The sequence below is a fragment of the Apis laboriosa genome, unplaced genomic scaffold, assembly GCF_014066325.1.
Source record: "Apis laboriosa isolate Shangri-la unplaced genomic scaffold, ASM1406632v1 scaffold79_cov154, whole genome shotgun sequence".
In the NCBI taxonomy this organism is placed as follows: domain Eukaryota; kingdom Metazoa; phylum Arthropoda; class Insecta; order Hymenoptera; family Apidae; genus Apis; species Apis laboriosa.
Window position 1 is genome coordinate 206,507 of NW_025224475.1, and position 24,370 is coordinate 230,876.

General features: G+C 39.6%; 1 protein-coding gene across 14 annotated transcripts in view; it reads left to right on the top strand.

Annotated features, from left to right (window-relative positions):
• The window catches only part of LOC122719492 (ELAV-like protein 2), a 36,871-nt gene extending 14,311 nt beyond the window's left edge, over positions 1 to 22,560 (top strand). For 2 of the 14 annotated variants that reach the window (XM_043945347.1, XM_043945343.1), the window contains exons 2-9: positions 9,057 to 9,292; positions 10,533 to 10,636; positions 11,451 to 11,604; positions 13,454 to 13,492; positions 15,020 to 15,275; positions 17,812 to 17,853; positions 20,171 to 20,173; positions 21,319 to 22,560. In XM_043945347.1, the coding sequence (XP_043801282.1) occupies positions 9,097 to 9,292; positions 10,533 to 10,636; positions 11,451 to 11,604; positions 13,454 to 13,492; positions 15,020 to 15,275; positions 17,812 to 17,853; positions 20,171 to 20,173; positions 21,319 to 21,643 (1,119 nt within the window). In that variant the 5' untranslated portion in view covers positions 9,057 to 9,096 and the 3' untranslated portion in view covers positions 21,644 to 22,560. Of the gene's footprint in view, positions 1 to 6; positions 202 to 4,456; positions 5,442 to 9,056; positions 9,293 to 10,532; positions 10,637 to 11,450; positions 11,605 to 13,453; positions 13,493 to 15,019; positions 15,276 to 17,811; positions 17,854 to 20,170; positions 20,174 to 21,318 lie in introns of those variants that run through there. The other 12 variants (XM_043945344.1, XM_043945345.1, XM_043945349.1 and 9 more) reach the window with 12 other exon arrangements.
• The last annotated feature ends 1,810 nt before the right edge of the window (positions 22,561 to 24,370 follow it).

Consider the following 24,370-nt stretch of genomic DNA (forward strand, 5'->3'; position numbering starts at 1 on the left):
AAAAAAAAAAAAAAAAAAAACACGTTGAAACGAGCGAATACGTTGAATATAATTCGGTAACAAGTGATGGAAAACGGCGAGAGTGTGCATGAAGGATCAAGCAGATCCAGGATGGAGCAACTGGCACTGCGGGTCCTCGTCGAGGACAAGCAGGAAGTCTCGAGAGGGACACTTCCGTCCGCGATGGCCTCGATCACAATGGTGCGTGAGAGGGATAAAGGGGTGTTAGATAGTGTGCCAAATGAACGTTGAGTTTCAAAGAATACGGTCTTTATCGCTTCCTATGTTTCATTCTATTTCCGTTCCGTCTTTTTCTAGGTGCCATCTTTTATTTAGCCGTTTCGCTCGTGAAATTATTTCATTTCAGTTTGTATTAAGGAAACGAAAAGGAAAATTAATATATATATATATAAATATGTATACAGCGAGAGAAGAAAATGAGTGAAACAATAATTAAATGTATCGTAGAACTAACAATGTTCTTCTCTTTCAGATATTTTCCAATCCAAATTCTCAACCGAATAACGCGATATCAAAGATTGACCGAGGGTTGCGAGCCTAGTAGGAGGATGATAGAGCAGAATGTATATGTGAAAGAAGGATAGAGAAAAGCAGCGTGTGGGAGAAAGAGACTAGGTCTAGTTGGGGAAGCTCGTATTGATCGTTTCTGGGTCCATGTGACGCGCCTGCGTTTTGCCGTGGGGTAGAATCGTAGCGAGGGTAAACTGTGGGGAGGAGGGTGGGAAAGAGTGAGAAGTAGAGAGAGAGACAGGGAAAGAGAGAGAGAGAGAGAGCCGTACCGGGGTTCATATACCCCCAGGGCGACTGCAACGTTCTACCATGCCACCGACCAATCAATGGAGCTTCTCTACCTCTGTGTCTCACCCTGTTTCCTCTCTTTCCCTCTCCCTCCGTCCATTCGTCATTCTTTTTCTCTCGATTTTCCGCGATTCTTCGTCCATCATACGTAATATCGCACACACGCATCGTCCCCCTTCAGAGATTTACGGTATTAATACTTGACAACACAGCGAGTGCCCAATGCCACCCCTACGGATGCGTGTACCGATAATCCATCGAAACTTCGTTCGAGTTTAAAGAGAGCCGATGCTAATTCTCCTAACGAGTTCTCGAGGACGATAACGATACGAATATATAGGGTTGCGGAGGTAATCGTTACCGCACGCCTATTAAATTTATCCTTGGCCTTTGAACAAATAATGTCGTCAACGAGAAAAAAATATACGTGCAAAAATTGTTCCGCCTCGTTTGATATTATCGCTTATTTTTATAGCTAATTTCGAATTTCCTCTGCGAGGAAAGATTGTACGAGTCTCGTTAATCGCAACCCCAATTATTTTCCTTTCTCTCTGTCAATCATGCGTATCGGTTATCGGTATAAGTTCAATTCGGTGATAATTCATAATTTCGATAGATTGAAATTTTCATTTCAGTTCAGAATGCAACTCGTCAAACTCATGATATTATTTCATTACGTGGAATATTTCATCACGACTGAACCAACCGTTTCTTTTCTCTCCACATTTATGTTTACTTTACGTAATCACCTTTTGTGGACTTCGAGAAGACGTCGTAAGGTTTCCCTGAATATTTAGTGATGCGATCATTGGCTGACGAGAGAGGGACGATCATGAATCGATGCATATTTATATTACGAGAAAACAGGCAAAAAAGTGAAGAAGAGTTGCTACAAGGAAAAAACAAATCGATCGGTTGCACCTTAATTAGCACGACGATGCGCGTTTGATCGATCTTCGTTATATTTCCTAAGTGGGGTTAGGGGGGGTTTCGTCCATTTTGCGCAAATGTTTATTAAAATTATCATCCCTATTTCCAATCATACTATTTTCTAACGAAATATATATCCAATTGATCTCATCGAAGGTTTCCTCCTAGGATAGAAATTATTTTATACGCCCCTTATAATTATTTATCCCCTTGCATATTTTATACATGGATATTTAGGGAGCTATTTTCACTAACCAAGTTTGCCATTGATCTTCCTGTTAGTTCCATTCCAGCTCGTCTTTGTCACGCCTCGAGCCATTAATAGGATTCGTGAGAATATCGATAGGATAGTCGGATAGATTATCGACGAATCTCGTCAAGGGTTCAGTGACCCTGGAAAAACTTCACGGACAGAATTATTACTCTCCCTGTGGCAGAGTATGGGTGGAATTATGCTCGTGCACGAGCGTACCGGCGGATCGATGATGAAGGTGGGGCCAAACCCCAAAAACGTTGCTTCGACAGCTGGATCATAACCAGGAACGAAAGAGGAGGGTTGGCTCGGTACTACGGTTTTGTAGTCTCGACGAATGATTCACAATTTATGTCTCTTCACGGCTTTGATCCGATATACCGGAAAATGGTAAATCATCATTCTCGTTGGCACCCTGGCCATTCTCTGCATCTAAATGTTCGAAAAATATATACCTCTTAGTCAAAATTACGGAGGATTGATTCACGTATGGATGGTCGGAGAAGCGATTAGAATGATTTCGAATAAATTTCCCTTTCGGTTCGATGGTCTGAATATCGTTTCGCTCGTTCGTTGTCGCTAAGGCGATCAGAGGCCGGCAAACTTTCATAATTCCAACGGTAATGCGGTGACAACTTCCTGTCGCACCGTGTGGCCGGTTTTAAAGCCACACCGAGCATAATGGAACACGTTCACATATGCGTCCACTGTGTCCCTATTTTTTTTCCTCTTTTTTTTTTTTGCATACCGTTTCGCATCTGTTGCAAGTCCTGTGCCCAGTTTCGTTCCCTTTTTTCTCATGCGGCTAGATACAATACAGGCTTGCTCCCTCCTTCTCTTTCTTTGGCCGATGTTAGGTCCGGTCATGTACGTAATACGCAAAGAACCTGGTCAATCGTTCATGTCTAACAAAAGCAGGAAGTCAATCGAAAAGATCGTTCCTTTGATTATGAGGATTAGCATATATGCTAGAAGATTTATTTTTTTTTTTTTGTAGCGATTGTAGAATAAGAAATATAGGATCAGCGAAGTACAAATTATATAGTTCACTTGGATCTATGAAATCAGATTGGATGGATGATGAGACAGATTTCTTCGTATTTATGGTGTTTATACGTGAACGTATTTATAATTTTAATGATATTGTATTCGTGATTTTGAATCGATAAGTGACAATGATTTCTCTGTATTTTTTTAAAAAGGAATAACAAATTATCGAGAATTCATCGTACTCTGTGTCTTTAAGTTTCAACTAGGCGATTATAATATTTAATTAGGCGAATTTTAAAGTGAAGGTACATTATAGAATCGAGTTCTTCAGGAAGTTCTGACAAAATAGTTCATTCTGTATGATGATGTAATACAAGGGAAACGAATTTCCGAAAACACGAACTCGCGGTTATTGGCACGACCGCCAAGTGTTGCTCGGCTTGTTTCGTCAGCATCGCATAATTTTGGCTCGCCGTCATTTTAGAGACTGCATTCTCTCGATCTTCGAAGATAAAGCCAGGGTAAGGTCAGGGATGCAGCTTGGATGTTCACATCTTTTTTTTTTTTTCTTGGAAAATGATTCGAATTATCCACACAGTAACGAAATTGAAATGAAATTTGCGTTCAAAACTTCACTAAATATTCAACAGATCTAGCAGAAACGTGCGTTGTAGGAAGAAACGATGCATAGATCGAAGGAGAACGATTGAAATGAGATAGATTCAGACGAGTTCATCATCCTCCTCGATTTTTCATCTTTGGACTTTGACAACTCTCGCGAGTCGTGTATTTTTTTCTCTTCAAGAAAAATTCAATTTCATGGTCTTTGGCAAATGGCCACCAATAAGTTTTGACGATGTAATTCATGGTTTCGAGTTCACTACCGATCGAGTGCGGCCTCGTAAGGGGTAAAAGGACTCTTGTATCGACGCGATAGCGCGCTGAGACGACGGGGGTCAAAAACCGTGAAGGGGTGGTCATGATCTGATGCAAGGGGTGATGCAAGCGGCGAGAGGGAGGCAAGAGGGCGGCATACCTTCTGCCTCGTAATGCCAGGGAGCCATGTTGCAAACATTTCCTAACGAACAAACCCCTGCAAATATCTTGAGGGGGATACTGAAATATTGCGCGTGAACGGCCCCTAGGTTGTCAGCCCTCTTGTTAACTGGATGCAATTTAAAGAAAATGACAGGTGTTATTTTTTTTTTTTTTTAATCGTTTTAACACCGGAATAAATAAAAAATCGCGGACTCGTTATCGAAACCTTTATTAAATTGTAACAATTGCGAGGATACGATACGGAGTAAAAGGGGAAAAATTTAAAATCCTGGGATAAAATATAATGTGAAGATTCGAAATTTATTAAAATTCGACAAAGGGGAAAAGGATGAAGAGGAGGGGGGAGGGCAAGGGAGCCAGTTCGATCGACGATGGGAGGTCACAGTTTATTTAAGAACGCGCATACGTCTCTTATTAGTTCGATCGGCAACCCCTCGCAGCATACGAGTACATACGTGCGAGTTGGTAGGAGGAGATACGTAATAACGAGGGGTTTGCAGTGGGTTGGCAACGAGCTTAGCCGAGGGTGCGCGACCGCGCCCGAGCTAGGCCGACTTCGGCCGATCGAGCTCGTCGGGCTGTGCAAGCCGCTTTCAAGCGGCTGGTGTGTCCAGTCTCTAGGCAGCCTCCGCCCGTGTTATATCGTTATTTCCGTTTCCTTAGTATAGTATTTAACGCTTTAATTTCTAGTCTCGCGTAACCCTCTACACATTCACACACACATATATATATATACATATATATATATACATATACGCGTATATTGCATTTTATTCTTTAAATCCGCGCGCTCACACACACACACATACACACACATTACACACACTGTATGTACTCCCTCGTTTTCTTTTTCGACGACGATCGACGAAATTTGGTGATCTCGTTTTTCGACGATATCGGACGTGAATAATTTTCGGCTCGCCGCTCGTACATTTACACGTACACTCACACATGTGCTCGTCAAAGTGAAACCAAAGGACTGTCGACCAGGAGGCGAGCATAAATGCCGATTTACGAGCGCTCGCGTCGTACTTTTCTTTCATTGATTTCCCCTTCTGTTCCGGGCGGCGGTGCGAGAGCGTGATAGTAGGTGCACGTAAAGAGAGAGTCAGAGAGAAGAGCAGGGACCGGCACGATTCATCGACCAGTCGTTTAATAGTTGCACGTTGCTCGGTTTCGCGTGCGACCGAAAAGAGTTTTCGGAAGGAAAGAAAGGAAAAGTAACGTCGAGAGAGGGAGAGAAAAGAAGTACGGGAAGAGAGAGTGTGTCGCGTCTCGCGGAAGGAGAAAGAAAAAAAAGGTGTTCTCTGTGTTTATTGTGTGGATGTGTGTCGTGTGCTCTCGCGTGCATCGATAAAAAGGTGGATCCTGTAAAGACAGTGGAAGAAAGGTAAGCTCGAATTGAGTCGCAAAAACATTTCGGTCGAAGATATACACACAGATGTTGTGCGCGGAGCAATACGTCCTTCAAGAAGGTTTCAGAGCACGTGCCTTGCGAGTTTCGTGACACATTCTCATTCTCACCCTTTGCTTCCTGCGTGCTTTCGTCGTAGTCTTTCTTTTTCCACGCCACCCTTCCCCCTCTCCACTCCCACCTCCGCTCCGACTGCCACTTGCCTTCGAGCAAGCCTCTTTTGTACCCCTTTCTCCTCTACTGCCGCTTTGCTATTTCTTTTCGATAACAGAAACGACTTACTGCGTTTTCGCGTGTCGCGTGTACGTGCGTGTGTGTTTTCTCGCGCGGAAAGGGGCGTACTTGAGGGGCGCGGGAGGAGGGGATTCCCTTGGAATTGTAGCCAGAGGAAGAGGTCTCGTGTGCGCAACGGAGAAACGAGAGAAAGAGGGAGAGAGAGAGAAAGAGAGAGTGAGAGAGTGAGAGAGCTCCTGGACACGAGCGAGCGAGAATGAGCGAGAGAAGGGGTGGTAGGGGAGAACGAGCGAGGCAGAGACCGAGGAGTCGCGCTCGTATTGATCGGTCCCGGCCACGCGATTTTCACGATCCGTCGCCATGGCCACCTGGCCACCGGCCGAAGATCGTATCTGCCAAGCGTACATAAAAATCAAACTTTAACCCCCGGCTTGACCCACCTGCTAACCTTCCTTGCAAATTTATATTCTCTTCGTGAAAATCTTTAATTATCTTTTTTTTTTACCCGAAACGAGGAATATATTTCAATCTCGTCGTAATTTTTTTTCGTTTCTTTCTACGTTACGTTACATTATATTCTAGATATATTAATAACATTTTCATATCTCGTTCATAATATACTCGTATAACCAATCGAAATCTACTCGTATAACAGTCTGGAAATCTTTCGAGTTTCTTTTATTTTCGGAATATTGGACGTAAATTTAAATTGTTTCGAATTGAAAGCGATTAAAATCAAAGTGGAAAGTGCGTAACATAATGCGTTGAAAGTTGTTTGTCGCGGCGCGATTCCCCGGAAGATGGTCGACTTTTGCGAACCCCGGGTCTGGCGAAAAGGGGTGGCTTTCCGCATTGTGTCGCGGATAACCCCAGTTTGCGCGTACACGCAGCCATGCGTAACGTCCATTGTCGTTGTATAATGACGGTAGCACAGGAGTCGCGTTTCGAAGTCAACGGCGAACGATACTTTTCCGATGCGTTACTCTCCTCGCCCGACAATGGGGTCTCTCGGCTTCCATTGTGCCGTCCTAAAATATCGCGATGCCGAGCAGAGAGTGTAAGAGAGACAGGGAGAGAGCATGGATCGATAACTACGGAAGATGCGGGGCTACGATAACTGCTGGCTCCGACATTTTCTCCGACTGCTGAACGCGTTCCTGTTTTCTTCGCCTCGTTCGTAAACACCGGCCGAACGGTGATGAAAATTCGTTGATGAAAAATAGCGTCGGCATTTTTCCCGTCGACAAGAGTTCGATCTTGTTACATTTGTGCGAAATTCGTTTTCAACACGAAATTATCAATAATAATATAATAGATTATAATATAGATATAATATAAATATAAGAGGGATAACATCCATCCATTGCGAGTTAAGATTCTTCTGTAAGATTCGTCCATTTCGATATATTCTTCTTTAGTAATAAAAATAATAATAATAATAATATGTTAAAACTTTTAGGGAAGATAGGATATAGAAGGAGCTTAATGTAAAAAATTTATAGTTGTTCATTGTCCCACGTTTATATTTCCCCACGTTTCATATCACATGGGCCCCGGCACATTCGATGCATATAATAAAAGCTATCTATCGCGTGTAATAAAAGGTATCTCAAGAGAGGACGTGGTCAGTTCGATTGGGGTGACCGCAGTCATGAAACTCGAAGGCTCCCCGTGTGGGGTGGTCCTAAGGACAGCTGATGACTACGTTGAACAACTGACGAGGAGGCGGAAGGGGAAAGAGAGAATTAAAATGTACACCAGTGGTAGCTCGTGCCTGCTTGATATATGTGTCGTGGCAGCTGTGTGTATAAGCCTTAACCATGAACGCTATCGGCACCCTACGGCCATCGCGTATAATTCCCCTTTCTCTCTTCTCTTTTCTTCTCCTTCTCCTATTTTGCTCGGTTTTCGTCCCTTTCGCTCGAGGCGTGTGCGACCACATACCGGGTGTCTCGAATAAAATTGTTTAATTTCTTCCACGCACAACGTAAAGATTAATAGATATATCGTGAGGTCTCGAAATTTAGATCCTCTTTTTTTAATCGATTGAAACTACCAGCAACTGTGAACTCCAGCAGAGAAAAAATTAGAAATTGACGCCTCTCGTTACTGCGTATCTAATTCGATTAGAATTCGTTTTTGAAGTGAGTTATGTTAGGTAATAAAAAAATATCGTATCTTGGAGAGGAAAGAAAAATTTGGAAAATTTTTAAGGAGAATGTAAAGTGGTGTAAAATACGATCGATATTGAACACCCTGTAAACGTATCGAACACGGTGGTTTTGCCAGAAAGGAAAAGGGAAGAGGCACGAGGGAGGCAAGCTCTTTAAACCAGAAAGGGGGGGGTCGTCGCCCCTTTAAATCCGCATTTCTATTGGATCTTACCCTCGTTCCCTACCAACTACCACCTCTGCCTGTTCTTTTCACGCTGTATTTTGAAAGTCATTGTCAGATTACGTCAGCATCCAGTTGCGTGAACCATGAATTTTTCGCAAGTCGTCCATAATCAAGCCACGCGTCTTGTTTGCGTCCAGCTGTTTGTAATTTAATGTATGAGATAGATAATGATCTTCATCGTTCAAACGTAACGAAAAAACAAAATCTTTTTGAAATTATAAAAAGTTCTCCAATATGGGCGAAATAGGTGTTTGAATAATTCAGAACGTTACGAAATATATCTAATTAGAATATTTTGTTTTCTCTGGCAAAAACTATGCTTGTTGTTGCCACGCGAATATTTATACAGATATAAGCAAAAACTGATTTTCTTTTCGAACTTGTGTTCTCTGTGAACATGTGCATCGTGTACGACGTGTTGATTAACACGTTTTTACGTCCTTCAAAACCCTGTCGACACAGAAGTTCTTGCTTGGCCCGTGTTTATACTTGTCTGTTACTTCCTATATATTCTTCTATATATTCTCGTCGAGCGATTGTTTCGATAAATAACGCGTCGTTCGCGTCGATCTTAAGAATCTTTAACAATCGAAATTTTCTTATCATTTGAATATTTATTCCCTCGAAAAAAAATAATTATGAAAAGGAGTTACGAATCATTGAATCGAGAAACAGGAATGTATTATAATTTGAAAAAAATATATATATTGAAGAAAGTTGCGAATGGTTTCGAGCGTCGTTGTTCCTTGCGTTTCCAGTAATCTCTCTTCTTTCCTTTTACAATGAACGAACAACTGGGTGATGGATTGCCACCCATTAATAAAAAAAGATTTAGAAGGAGGTATTGTCGATCGAGAAAAACAAAAAAAAATAGAAGACGAAATTATTCTTAACAAGATAGAGGTTAAAAGATATCGATTGTTCGTTACTCGATACTAAAATGATACTTTCTTGTTTCAGATTTCGTACGTAGTTAGAAAGGACCCGGTCGAAGAGTGCAATGATGGCGAACGGAATGGACACAGTCGTACAACAAAATGGTGGATCCACCCTCGGACAGGCCTCGCAGGAAGAGTCGAAAACGAATCTCATAGTAAATTATTTGCCCCAGAGCATGACACAAGATGAGATTCGATCCCTCTTCTCGAGCATTGGCGAGGTTGAGAGTTGCAAGTTGATTCGTGATAAACTCACCGGTAAGTCTCGAGAACTCATCGTCCTCTTCATTCATTATCATGGCTAGAAGCTAAACAATAATTATCACGAAGACCGAGAAACGTTTCTTTCGTGTTTGACCGAATAAGCGAGATAGCGTTGTATTGTTGTGGTAATTTTCATGGAAACCTGTTATTACAGTTAAATACACGGACAGGTGTAGAACGAAAGAATAAGTCTTTCTACACAGTTCATTTGTTTATCGATTTCTAGACGTTACCGAGGAACGGGTGTTTAGTCTTGGTTGAGTAGTCGGCATCGATTCGTCTGCGCCTGTTTATTTTGTATCAGCCTTATTTGAGGGGGATAGAAAGAGATAGAGAATCTTTGGAAACCAAATAAAATCTGTTAAAGATACAAAGTCAGGGGGCAGGCAGAAGAGGAAAAATGAGAAGCGAAAATTGAATAATTCGTAGACACGCTCGTCAATGTTATCATTTTTCTACTTACTTCTTCTACTCCATTCTTATCGCGATATCGAGACGCGCGTGAAAAATCACGTGAAATCACGCGCGAGACACTCCATCAAAAAGAATTTTTTCCTTAACTTGGTCTCGTTCCTAACGAAGAAAAAGGGGGAGAGATACGCAACGCGTTTTTCATCATCGATTTTTCGATTACTCACGGACCAGTGTGGAAGATTGGGGGGGGGGGGGGAAGGAGGGGGAACGATTACGCAACGTTGCGTTCCCGTCATCTTCTTCGTTGAGGGATTTTTTTCTCCCCATGTCGAGTGACCATTCGTGTGCGCGTAATCCAGCGTAATTTCGGGCTGGCGTACTCGCGCCTCTGAATTCCGTGCGTTAGTGGAGAGCACGTGCGTGGACGTCGCGACGCTATTTCGAGCGTCGGAGTAGCGGGGGCGTCGTTTGGTTTGAGCCTCTGCCGCTTTATATTCGACCTCGCCGCGCGATCTCAGGGCCGTATTGCACCGTCTGCGTTTCCTGTTTTCGAAAAACACTCGCCGCTGTCGTTGTATCTGTTTACTCAATGAACGAACACGTTCAGAGAGACATTTATCGTTTGTGAATTTTTTCTCTCTCTTTGTCTCTCTCGAGCCCCTATCGTCCCTTTCGTCCCTTTGTATCACTTATTATTATTTATCGGAAATATCGGTTTAACAGGAGAAGGAGATTCTTTTTTTCCCTTTTTTCCTTTTTTTTTTTTTTTTTTTTTTAAACGCAAGATGCTTTAATTCGACGGTATTCTTTTGTGTTACAGGTCAGAGTTTAGGTTACGGTTTCGTTAACTATCACCGGCCTGAGGATGCTGAGAAGGCGATAAACACGCTCAACGGTCTTCGTCTGCAAAATAAAACGATCAAGGTTCGTTCTCCCTAGTTGGATGAACATAGTGAACTATCTATTTATAAGGATCCTTCTAGATTAGCATTTGGAAGTAAATACTGAATCGCGCGCGCGCGCGAGCGAGCGAGCGAGCGAGCACGATATCTAGAGTTTTCATGAAAGATTCGAGTCAAAAGTTCGTAATGATCTCTGTCAGCTATTTATAAGTAAAACACGCGATACTTTTATGAATTTAATCTTGGATTAACTTCTAGCTTTTCGTTATATATATATATATGCTTAGATTTCGCGCATAGTTTGTTATGGTTAAAATATTTACAATAGTTAAAAACAAATTGGTCGTGACTCGGGAACAAAAATATCGGGAACAAATCTTGCGAAAAGATTCTATTCGTATATCGCTTTTGTTTACGGAGTGATACGGTTTTCGAATCGGTTTTATCGACAAGAATTTTCAGAAAATGTCTCTCAAGCGAGATTACGCACGATACGCCACAGTGTTGCAATGATCGAAATAGATTGGCGTGAATTCAAAGACATTATCGCATCTGCTATTTATTAACTGTACGAGAACAGTCAAAATTCTTCCTCACATTTTTATGAACGTTGCGATGTTATAATATATATATATATATATATATATGTCTCTTCGAAGAAAAGAAGAGAATCAACTTACCATCTTTTAAATGGTTGAAAATGCGCCATCACGAATTGATCTGAAAAAGAAGAAAAGAAAAAGAAAAATCAAAAAGATCGCAGAAGAAAGTTGCAAACAGTAGTGAAATTTCTCGATTATCTGTCCCAATTAACGATTATTATACCTTGAACACAGGTATCGTACGCGAGACCGAGCAGCGAGGCGATCAAAGGTGCAAACTTGTACGTGAGCGGTTTGCCGAAGAACATGACGCAACAAGATCTGGAGAATCTATTCAGCCCGTACGGCAGAATCATCACGTCGCGGATACTTTGCGACAACATCACCGGTAAGTTGTTAAATTCCCTGACAACTGACGAGGATCGTATCGGCCAGTAGCGTATTATGTCGCGTGCCCTGTGGAAGGCCATGGAATACGGGAATTGTAGGGGAAACAGCCGTACCTCTTCACTTTGTTCCGAGAGCAAAGTAGATTGGGATCGCACGAGTCAGACCCGTGCCTCTTGAGTAGAAGATTGGTTAGAAAGCTTCTCTGTGTGATCAAGGATTAAAGAAAAAAGAAAAAAGGAAAAAAGAAAAGAGTAGGCCATGGGGTTCTAGTCGTATTGTGGGGTGGATCGGTGCGCCTGCAATCAGAGCGAGAACGGACACGATCGTGGTGAACGAGTGACGAATATTTTAATTAAATTTTAGCCAGCGGACGTGAAACGCTGTATTTACACACTTTTCGATGTTGGTCGATGTCGTCTCGGAGCTGCGTGATCTCGTTTACGCATCTTTTCATTCCGATCTATGTTAATTCTTTCCTGTTATTTTTTTTTCTTTTTCTCTCTCTCTCTCTTTTTCTCTCTTCTTTTTTTTCGTCCTTTTATATGTTCAACTATTTGTCTTTCCTTACGTCGTTAGATACTATTGCAATCGAACAGAGGACACTTTGTATTCGAGATCATTCGAGAGGACACACGATCGCAAACTCTCGTTTTTGATTCCATACTTTTTTGTCTTTTTTTCGCTCGTTATTGTTTACGTTCTCAGCTTATATTTTTGTTAGCAGTGCATTCTATTTGCATCCCCAGTTTCACGCACAGCCTCATGGCCTATGCCACCCTTATATTTCTTTTATATCCACATTGGCTATTTTTGTTATTATATTCCTCCGATATGTGTATATATATATATATATATATATATGTATCTTGTATCGATACATTCGTTACCATCGTGCACCGAGTTAATGAATTCTATTTTTTTCGTTTTTTTTTCTTCTCCTTTTTTCGTAATATCGTTTGATTGACTTTTGAATGATTCTTCCATTAATGTTTACTACGATTCCATTGATTTCGTTTGACTTTTTTTTTGTTTTTTAATACGTTGAGACATTGGTTTCAGTGTTAGGACACGTGTGGAAACCTTCCTCTGTTACTTCCTTCGTTCCTGGCTTGCTTTTATTATATTTCGGTCCACAGTGCGATCCTCGACTCGAACGGTCAATTTATATTTTTTCGTTATTGTTGCGTTTCTTTTCCTTGCATTTTTTCAGTTTACTTCTTCGAGAATTGTTTGCTTCTTTGCGTTTTACAACTGAAAAATGAAACTGAAACTTTTTGCATACTTAAGGACAAAAAAAAAGAAATAAAAATAAAAAAGGAATAGCGTAAAATTTTTTAACAGAAAGATCGCTCGCCCCTTATTCATCTCATTGCGACCAATTTTGTTTTATTATTTTTTTCAAACACCGTATACCAATTATTTTAATTATTTAAACATCATGAAAAAAAATGAAAATCATATAAATATTGGAAACGTTATGATATTTAATTATGAAACGAACGAATTTTTTCTCTTTACTAGTGTTGAATCCATTTTCAATTTATTTCTCCCTCTTTTTTTTCCGATTAATCATGAGTCAATCATGATTCTTTCCGAGAAAAAAACGTTCTGTCTTTACTTTCTTTACACTATTTTTTTTTCTTATTCTCTTTCCTTTTTTTTTTAATTGTTAATTTTTATTCTTTCTTTTAATTATTCGTTATTGTTATTATTATTATTATTGTTGTTGTTATTATTATTATTATTATTATTACATATCCTCCCACCTAGACGAATCAGGGGCGAGCGAATCGTTTATGCTGTCAGTTGACTGTTAACGTGATATGATTTTTTTCGTTTCTGTTTAGTACGACAGTTTGTGACCGGCGGCGGAGACTATTTGCCCGGTACGTAACTCATACAACTCTTTTTTCTTTTCCCTTATTACGTCCAGCTCAAACAAAAGCAGCCGTTTTTCTCTATTTTAATTTTTACCCTTTTTTTTTTTTTTTTTTTCTTATATTTTAATTTTTGTTCAACTCGCGAAACAATTAGATTGTCACCCATTAATAAATAATTACAATGTCAACAGAAAGAAAATTAGAAACAAGCATACCAATATTTTTCTTCAAGTATTTTTCGTTTCGCGAGGATCGAACGATCGACTATTTACGATTAAGAAAAAAAAAAAAAAAAAGAAAAAAAATAAATAAATATCGCTTTCTATATTTTATTTCTTTTCAATTTTATTATATTTTTTTTTCTTTTTATTATTATTTTTTTTTTATTGGCTGCTTTGTTCACGTGACCGCAACAGTTACAAAACCGAACTTTTCCTCCTGAGCGCCGTTTTTGTTTCTTTACGCTTTTTGTCGTTCGTTATGATTATAATTATGATTATGATTATGATTATGATTATTATTATTATTATTATTATTATGATTATGATTATGATTATGATTATTATTATTATTATTATTATTATTATTATTATTATTATTATTATTATTATTATTTTGCGACCGTGCCCTCGACTCATGGTACATACCTACACACGCAAAACACACATACGCATACACACATACACACGTATACACGCATAAATACACCTTTTCACACCCCTTTTTAGCGCGTTATCAAATTCATTCAGCTTGAATGGAAGAAAACATGATCGACTCACTCGAGAACACGCGACATCGGTGTAAAGAAACGAATCTGCGCGCACCGAGCCACTCGTTCGAATGCACTTGATTGCATTCCACACAGAATTCGTCGTTGATCACGGGGTGGAAAATATTTGCAAGAAGAAGGTTCGTTTAGCATTCACGATCGATTTATTAGAAATCGACAAGTATCGTTAATGCAAAGGCAACTTTCTTCGACGAATTGGATTTCTATTCCTATTATTATTAAAAGAATTGCAATGCGATGGATTTTGTGAAAGGATTATTTCCTTGTTATTAACATTTTTTTTAACTGTTCCAAGATTTTCCTACTAAATTGCACCGTTATCTTTTATATATATAATGTATATATATATATAGAAGATACAACTAACATTAATCTAAATTCATGAGCATTTTCCTCGATAAAACTTCCCTTATATGATAAAATTATCCAATTTCATTGCGAGGGAGTGATGCGCCGCTATATCATATCACGCCGCTTTCGTTCCAACTTATTTAATCCAATAATATAATACATTGTTTTTTATATTCAAAAAACGATTAATTGCTTACGATTTAACCGGAACATCTTGGACCATTGGAAAAATAACTTTTCCTTGCAAGAATCGGACGCGTGTACGCGTAGTCACTCAACAGTCAACGAGGAATCTGGCAATGTTGTCGCTTCGTTGCCCGATATATTCGTCCAACAAAAATTCACAGAGAAGATGATGGACCCGTTGAATAACTTGAACCGATTACCGACAGGATTGTCGAAAGGGGTCGGTTTCATAAGGTTCGACCAGCGGGTCGAGGCCGAGAGGGCGATCCAAGAATTAAACGGTACCATTCCGAAGGGCTCGTCCGAGCCGATCACCGTCAAGTTCGCCAACAATCCGAGCAACAACAACAAGGCGATACCGCCGTTGGCCTATCTGACACCGCAGGCGACCCGACGATATGGCGGCCCAATCCACCATCCAACCGGCCGCTTCAGGTACATTCCACTGTCGCCACTATCCAGGTACCTACTCGCCTCTACTCGCTCTACCCAAAGATCTCTCTCTCTCTCTCTTTCTCTCTATCTCTACTTATCATTTTCTGTTTTATTTTCTTCTATATCTTTTTCTTCTTTCTTTCTTTCTTCTTCTTCTACTTCTTTTTTTTTTGTTTCTTCTTCTACTTCTTCTTCTTTTTCTCTTTATTTTCGATTCAATTTCTTTTCAATTTCTCTTTCTTTTTTTTTTTTTTAAGTTTTTTTAAGTGCAGATCGCGTCGATCGATCGATGATCGGTAAAAGTTTTAAGGAAAGAAATTTAAATTGTTTATAGGTTGGTAAAGAAAAGAAGGATCGATCGATCGATGGAATAATCTGTACGATCTTTCTCTTTGTTTACGCACTCACCGTTTGAGTACCTGAGTACACTGCAGGCTCCTCCTTCTGCACCTCATCTGCCATATGATCTACTACCTCATCTTCAATCATTTTTTTTTTTTTTTTTCTTTCCTTTTTTCTTTTTCTTTCTTTTCGTCTCAAATTCGCCGATTCGGTATTCATTTACGCGCGAGCATGTTCCGCCGCGGTTAAAGTTTCACGTTGCCCGTATCTTCGAGCGCACAATTTCTCTTCGAGGCATCGATCTTTTCATCGAATCGTGAAGAATGGTCGTTGTTACGATGTTACGCGGGCCGAAGTTGTGAAAAAACGATCGAATTTCGAGAAACTGTGATGAAAAATCGTGAATAAATCGTGATAAACTCTCGTGTAATAAAAAAAGATTGCAGTTCGAACAAGTATTCACGCTCAAATATTCGTTAGATATCTTTCGATCGACCGTGGAATCGATGTTTCGATATCAATATTTCAACATGTGTTCGCCGTATGCATGTATCAAGGTTTAATCCAATCGAAATGATGGACATGATACTTGATGAATCATCGATATACGTTTAAAAAGATAAACGTTCGGTAATTCGACCTTTCTTCGACGTATCAACATCAGCCAATTTATTTCTTTGATTTTCTTTCGATATCTTTTACTTGATTCTTTTTTTTTTTTTTTTTTTGTTTTTTACTCCATCCCTTCAAAGATCACCCGTCCGATCTCCCTTTCCCGATGAACGAGTGGTACAAGGTGGTCTATCTAAAAAATAATTACTAATTATTTAGATATAAGTCGAATTTAATACACACGAAAAGAGTCGCATTTAATCGCGCGTGCAAACACAGAAGACTGATCCTTGACCACTCTGGAAACATGGAGGAGCAAGGCACATACAAACGTTCTGTTATTTCTGTAAGTTTTCTTGGTTTTTTGTCTTCGCGATCCACGGTAAGCTGGCTCGTCGATATGATTTTACACTCACTCTTTTTTTTTTTTTTTTTTTTTTCTCTCTCTCTCTCTTTTTTTCTAGCACGAATGACATATGATTTGAATAATTATTGTGAACATGAAAATTGTTTGTTGAATAATTTTTCATTCGTAGAAGTCGGGAGGACGGAATTTCTGGTCCTCGGAAACATTACCGTGGATGCGAGGCTGACGACGAATTCAATTAAAATGGAGTTGAGAAACGTCGATAGCGAACAGACTAGAAATAAACGTATATATAATTTCTCGTCTCTCCTTCGTTCCGCGCTTCTGTGCCTCTGCAAAAAAGACGCGTGAAAAGAAAAAACAAAAAAAGAAAAATTATCATTCCAAGACACGATATAATAACGAACGAAGATGACGATTAAAATTTTTTCCCTTGTGTCTTTTTTCAAACATTATTTAACAAACTCGGATTGTTATATATATATATATATATTTATATATATATATATATATATACGCAAATACTTCAGGTCCGTCTGTATGTCCATGTCAGTCGAACGCGAGAAAAATTGAGAAACTCGTTTTAACGATTCGATCGTTCGAATCGAATACGTAGATTCGACGATTCGAATAGTATCTCAATTAAAAAAAGAGAAAGTTAAAAAAAAAAAAAAAAAAAAAAGAGATATAGTAGATTGATAATACGCTTCGCTTTTTCGCTTGCCTCTATTCCGTATTTTTTCATTTCCTTTCGAATCGATATCGCGTCGCCGCAACCTTGGACTTTATACGCTTCCTCGTCTCTCCTTTCCTTTAAAAAAAAGAAAAAAAGAAAAAGAAAAAAAATGAAAAGGAAAAAATTTTCCCAGAATTTTCCATTTTCTATCTTTCTTACTTTTTGTTCGAATTTTTTTAATCATTTTTTTGTCTCTCTCTCTATCTCTTTCTCTTTCTCTTTCTCTCTCTTTTTCTTTCATCTTCTTTATTTTTCTTTTATTCTTTGTTCTTGTATCTGTCTATTTCTGTCCTTGTCTATTGCGTTATCCATGGTGAGAAAAGAAAACGGAGAGGCACCATAGATGGTAGTTCCGTGAGAGAAAAAAAGAAAGAAAGAAAAAAAAAAAAATAAAAAAATAAAAGAAAACGGAAGCACAAGGAAGCGACTGACTCTTATCCCGATTTTATTGGCTCGTTCCCGGAGTATCTCTCTTCTTACGTTGTTCTTTTTGTGTTTTGTTTTAGCACTGGCAAGGCCATGCTTGCCATTAACAAAGGCTTACAGAGGTCAGTATTTTTTTCGTTACTACCACTACGTTCCCTCCCGGTTTTTCATTTTTTCGATGATTGATTTCTAATTCTTGCGTGGCTTCGTTCTCTTACTTTCCACACACGCTCCGCGTTAAAAATTTCATATGGTGCGATCTTTTTTCCTTTTTTTTTTTTTTCTTTTTTAATTTGAACCAAGATTTTTTTTATCTTATTTTTTTCTCTTTCTTTCTTTTTTTTTTTTTTTCTCCCCGTAAATTATACGCTCGAAATTCTACATTGTACGTATATTTTTAATCGCGGTATTAATCGATTGTTCACCGAAGTTATAAATATTTTATATTTGTCGAAATTGATCGAAATTTATTTTTCTTTTTCGATAACATTATATGTCTTATATGAAATTTTTAAGGCCTTTTCTCTCTTCCCCTCTCGACTCACACTATTCTACTTTCTCTTCTCTTCTTTGCCTTCTTCGTTGCCTTTCGTTTCGTTTTAATTGTCATCCTTCAAACGCTTCTCTACCCACAAAACGTCACAAAGCATATCTTACCGCTTTCTCGAGAATGCGAATCGATTCGGGTTTGCAATTTCACGATTCATAATTTTTCACAATTTCCTTTGGTACTCGGAAGAGAAAAAGAAAGAACGAAACATGCCTCTACTCTCTTTTTTCGATTACCTCGTTTCTTTTTTTTTCTAATCATCTCTACGTTCTATACGAAGAATTAAAAAAATTTTTGTTCTCAGTTTCGCGAGTTTCAAGTATACGTTTCACTCTGATTTACTCGATTCTATTTCAATACAAACCGTAGAATTTTCTTTTTTCTTTTAACCTGTTAGCTTTCAATCAAGCTTCTGAATAATATCCTGATTAAGAGTAATGTAACATAGTCACACATGTACGGACTGTACAGACGGATTTCGACCGATTTTTCAATCGTTGTCGAAAGAAGAATGAAAAATCATAGAATTAAAATCATTCTCGCGAAACTACGGATCGTCTCGTTGTCTAAGAGAGAGAAAAAAAAAAAAAAAAAAAAAAAGGAAAAAGGAATTTAAAAAAAAGGAGAAATAGAAAAAAAATTGCAAATAGAGACTCGAATCAACGTTCCTCGACAGGCTCGCATTTTCTTCTCCTTCTTCACTATTTCTTTTCTTTGATTCTTTGCCTTCATCGGTCGTGTTCGACTCAAAAGACTGTGCACCTGCGATTTCTTGGCCTCTCCGCCGACGATCAATCGTCCATTTTTTCCAAAAATTAACAGAGGATAATTCGATCATTCGATTGACGAATAAACGAATATGTATAATATCCGTATGGAAAAAAGACACGAATCATTTTCGCATCGAGCGACAATGTTCAATGGTAGATCATTTAATAGAGTAGCGATATTTATTGAAAGATCGTTGGTTAGATTATTGGTGTTGAGCTGAGAACAACGTTAGGTGCACGATCTCTGAAAAAGCAATCACGTGAATTCACGTGAACCATAGATATACATACATATATATATACATATATAGATATATGTATTTTTGTTGGCACACACCATTGCAAGAGAATCGCACTTGATTATCGTTAGAGAACAATGCACCGATGTGTCGACTTTCGTAATTGAAACGATCGATCGTCTATAATAAATAAATTTTTCGTTTCTTTCGATGTTTCAATTGTAGATCCTTCTTTTAGATTCTGATTCCGAGAAATTAGATATATTTCCGATCGAACGTTTCTACAAATATATAAAATTAACCAAACGATAGTCGAACGAGTGTATATATATATATATACACATATATCGGATAGTTAAACGAAACACGTGGATTCTTCTTTCACGAGAGAACGCCTCGCTTCTATTAAACAACTTGACCCAACTTGAACCTTTAACTCGATCATTCCATTTGACTTCTTTTCTTTTATCAATTATCAAATATATATATATTTCGAACGATAATAATTAATAATAAAAAAAAAGAAAGAAAGAAATATATATATATATATATTTCGATGAACGATAATAATTAATAATAAAAAAAAAAAGAAAGAAAGGAAAAAGAAAAGAGGATGAAAATAAAACGAAGAGACAAAAAAAACTGAATCGAGTTTAGGGTTCGTTCGAGGGTTCGTTCGTTAAAGGAAAAAACCACACTTCCAACTATTGCAGACGCGTTGTACATACGCGTGCGTATAAAAAAAGAAAAAAGAAAAAAAAAAAACACGCGATTCCTAATGAGCGTTCGTAACGAATGCGTGCGTAATTACTGTCACCTCGGCCCTATAATGAATACTCACTGAGATGTGCCCTGTTTTAACGCGGCTTGTGACGTCAAGTAGGTACGTAGATTACATTTTTACATCTCTGTAAATATATCCCACCTCGTAAACGTGTTTTCCTTTTTTTCATTTCCGACCTCGCATTCGACCGTAATTTTCAGCATGCCGATTTAACGATGCCGCCCGGGTGCATGCGATTTCCCCTCCCCTCGATTATTCATTTACGATTCTATCGCCCCCCTTCCCCTTACTTTTTCATCCCTTGCGCCGTTCTTCGTTCTCGTTTTTTAATTAATAGAAATTGAAGAAATTTGAAAAGTCAAGTAGTTAGCATCGAGCCGCGCCTAATTCGTTTAGGACGCTTTTAGCGTAGAATTGCATGCAGTCTTGCGCAACGATTACTTCTTCCAAGAGTCTCCTGTCGACGATTAATTTCAACGAAAGCGGAACGATTTCTTTTCTTTTTTTTTTCTTTTTTTTTCTTTTTTTTTTTTTTTTTTTTTTTTTGCAACGCGATAATTAATGTCGTTCGATTAACACACGGTCTGTTTGTGCCATTTTTCTTTTTTTTCACCGAATTTCAAGCACGATTTAACGATGATTTTTTCTTTTTTTTAATGTGAGTGACTTTATATGGTATAATGTTTGCACGACTTTAATATGATATTTTTCTTTTTTTTTTTTTTTTTTTNTTTTTTTTTTTTTTTTTTTTTTACAATAATAAGATCAAAGGGATGTATTGCAAAGGAAAATCTTTCGGCCGAATCGCATTTATTCGATTATTTTTAAAAAATATTTTATAATTTTTTTTTCATAAACTGGCAATGTGTACACGACCGGTCGATACAATCAATAATGAAAGTTTCGTCTATTATTTCTTTTTTTTTAATACGAACAGTAAAAAATTATCGTAGCATTGAGTAGCGGCGTTCGCATACAAAGAAATTCTTTTGTAAATCGATGGAGAATATAGGGGAAAATAATAAATTCGCGCGAAATCGACAAGTTCGAAACAATTTCAACTTGGTGATTTCGTTTGGAGAATGAACGACGCAACCCCGCAAAACGCAGAACGTTTTTTCTTGCCTTGTATCGCGGGGGGCGACGATACGACGATACGACTCATCGATGAAAGCACGAAGCAAAAAAAAATTTGTTCGAACCGGGTGTAACGTTTTCACGAGCGACGAATCGAACTGTTTCAGGTACAGCCCGCTGGCAGGCGATCTCTTGGCAAACTCGATGCTACCCGGGAACGCGATGAATGGTTCCGGCTGGTGTATCTTCGTGTATAATCTCGCCCCAGAGACCGAGGAGAACGTGCTGTGGCAGTTATTCGGTCCGTTCGGCGCCGTCCAATCGGTCAAAGTGATCCGCGACCTGCAGACGAACAAGTGCAAAGGCTTCGGTTTCGTGACGATGACCAACTATGACGAGGCGGTGGTCGCCATCCAGAGCTTGAACGGTTACACGCTCGGTAACCGGGTTCTTCAAGTGAGCTTCAAGACGAACAAGAGCAAGGCGGCGTAGGACGACAAGCAACAGCAACAGCAGCATCACGATCACCACCACCATCATCGGGCAGCGGGAACAACGGCGGCAGCGGCGGCAGTAGCGGCAGCAGCTACGCCGGCTGTGGCGGCAGCCGCGGCCATGATCGGTCAAGCGACCGCTACAAAGGTCATCCTCGGCTCAACGACCGCGGCAGCCGCGGTGGTCGCCGCCACAGCGACCGCCGCCGCTGCGGCCGCGGCTGCGGCTGCGGCCCTGGTCACGCCCGCGACCGTCCAAGCGCTCGCGACTGCCTATGCTTCCACTAAGAAGATCGACCACCACCATCTCCCCATTGATTCCGTGATCAACATCCTGAACAGTCGTGATCGCGGAGAGAACCATCATAACCACCACCACCACCACCACCACCATCACCACCACCACCACCACCACCATCACCATCACCACCATCACCACCACCACCACCACCACCACCACCACCGCCATAACTACCATCAACAGTTACATAACCAGTATCATCCGTTGAAAGGTTACAACTCAATGTCCGGCTATGAAATGATAATTAGGGGTATGACCTCGTCGAAGAGATGTCGTTGGGGCGGCAGATACGATTACGAGAACCACGATGACGAATACAATTCCGACTAGAATAAATAAATGGATGCTGAGAGCTCCCTGGAGAAAACTCGGTTGAGAGAGGGGGAAAAAAAAAAAAAATAAAAAAAAAAAAAAAGAAGGGAAGAATGGAGGCGAGTGAGAGATAGAAGAAAGGGGAGAATGATAAGAGATACTCGTGCGCGTGTGGTGCGTGTATACGTGCGTCTGTACGAGAAAGGGTTACGCGATGCGTGTGTAGTAGGCTGCGCGTGGCTGAGCGGGGGAGGGATGCAGAGAGACGAGGAGGAAGAGATGGCGAAGACGGAGAGAGGTAGGTCGTGATGTGTTCCAGTCGTTCGATTTATCTAACTGTGTACAGGGGCGTGTTGGATCGAAAGGGGAAGGGAGAGGAGAAGCTCTTGCTTTCCTTTCTTTCTTTCTTTCTTTCTTTCTTTCCTTCGCTTTACTTTTACCCTCTCCCTCTCTCCTCATCTCTGCTCGCTCGTTTCTTTCTCCCCCCCCTGTACTATCGTCGTCCATGACGAAAGGATAACGCGAGATCCTGCCTTGTTTCCACCTCTCGGCGAGGAATTTGCGAATCGCTCAATCCCTGGATTAATCAACGGATTATAATTAAAGTGACGATGAAGAGAGAAAGGAATGTTCGTGGCCGATAAAACGTGGCTCGTGTGACCGCTGCGAATATTGTACATACGTTTTGCCGATTTATGTATTATGTACGCGAGTGCACGAGCCACGCGAATTGGCGAATATTTCCGAATCTGAGGAGAAAAGAGTGAAATATATCTGTCAAGTGAAATGAAGGGAGGGGCGTCTCCTCTCTGCTCGATCAAAAAGTCGCAACGACGTCATGCTACGAGATTGATGTGAAATTTAAGAAAAGGCGGGACCTGATGGAATTTTTTTCTAAAATCTCGAGATCATCCACGAGGGAACGAAGAGAGATAGAGAGACGGAGAGAAAGAGAGAAAGAGAGAGAACACGACGGTATCTCGCGTTTTTCCAATTAGATTGGCTTACTTATATCGATTACGATGAAAAGGATTAAGAGACACACACACACACACACACACACATAGAGAACGAAAAAAAAAAAGAAGAGTGCGCAGTAGTAGATGGTTATAGGGGAATGGTGTTGTAGAAAGGAGGGATGAATGAACGGATAGAGAATAGAATGACATGGCGGGGACGATGGAGACGTGTTGCGAGCGAGGACGGGACGGGGACGATCGATAGATCGATCGAAGTAACGACAAGAGACGACAAGTAGAGCTCTCTGGTAGAGGATATAAGAGAAACGGGAATATCAATAGTCGGAGAAAAAAAAAAAAAAAAAAAAAAATTAGTGAAACTAGTACGTATCAGAACTCTCGTTGCACGATTTTCGAAGAAAACGCGAAAGAGTGACGAAGAGAGTGGTAAAACTAGTTGTTAATTACAAGCGATTATTCTTTTTTCCCCTTTTTCTTTTTCCTGTCCAACCAGTGAGACTTAAACGTACTTAAAGGAAGCTAAACTTTCTTAATCTGTAGTTGAATTAAGGACGAGCGATTGTTCGACAAGTATCGAAAGACGAAGTATAATAATTATTATTATTATCTATTTAAGAAGATATTTTAGGGCTTACGTGCTATATATATTGCAATGCGATGTCGCGACAGAACTAAAGCTCGAAACGTTATTAACAGTGACCCGAGGGATTACGTCACGTTTCATTGTAACGCAGCAAACGCGTTGTACTTAATTTTCTTTTTTTGCTAGTCACACAAGCTCTTATACTTCTCTGTCGATTGCCCAAAGAATATCCAACTTTTTTTTTTTTTTCTTTTTTGTTTTATTATTATTTTTTTTTCTCTCTCCTTTTTTTTGCCTTTTTTTTCTTTTCTTTTCTTTTCTTTTTTTTTTTTTTCGTTTTTGACTTTTTCTCTTTCTTTACGTATAGTTGATATGTACGTATGTATAAGAAATCTTAGCTAGTACAAAGTGCTTTCTTGAGTGCAGAGTCTGATTTTACCGAGCATTGCTTATTAGTGTCCTTCGAATGTGCACCGTCCATTATTTGGACGTTTTAGAAGAATTTTGTCAGCCAAATTTTTAACCAAAATACACACACACACGCGCGTA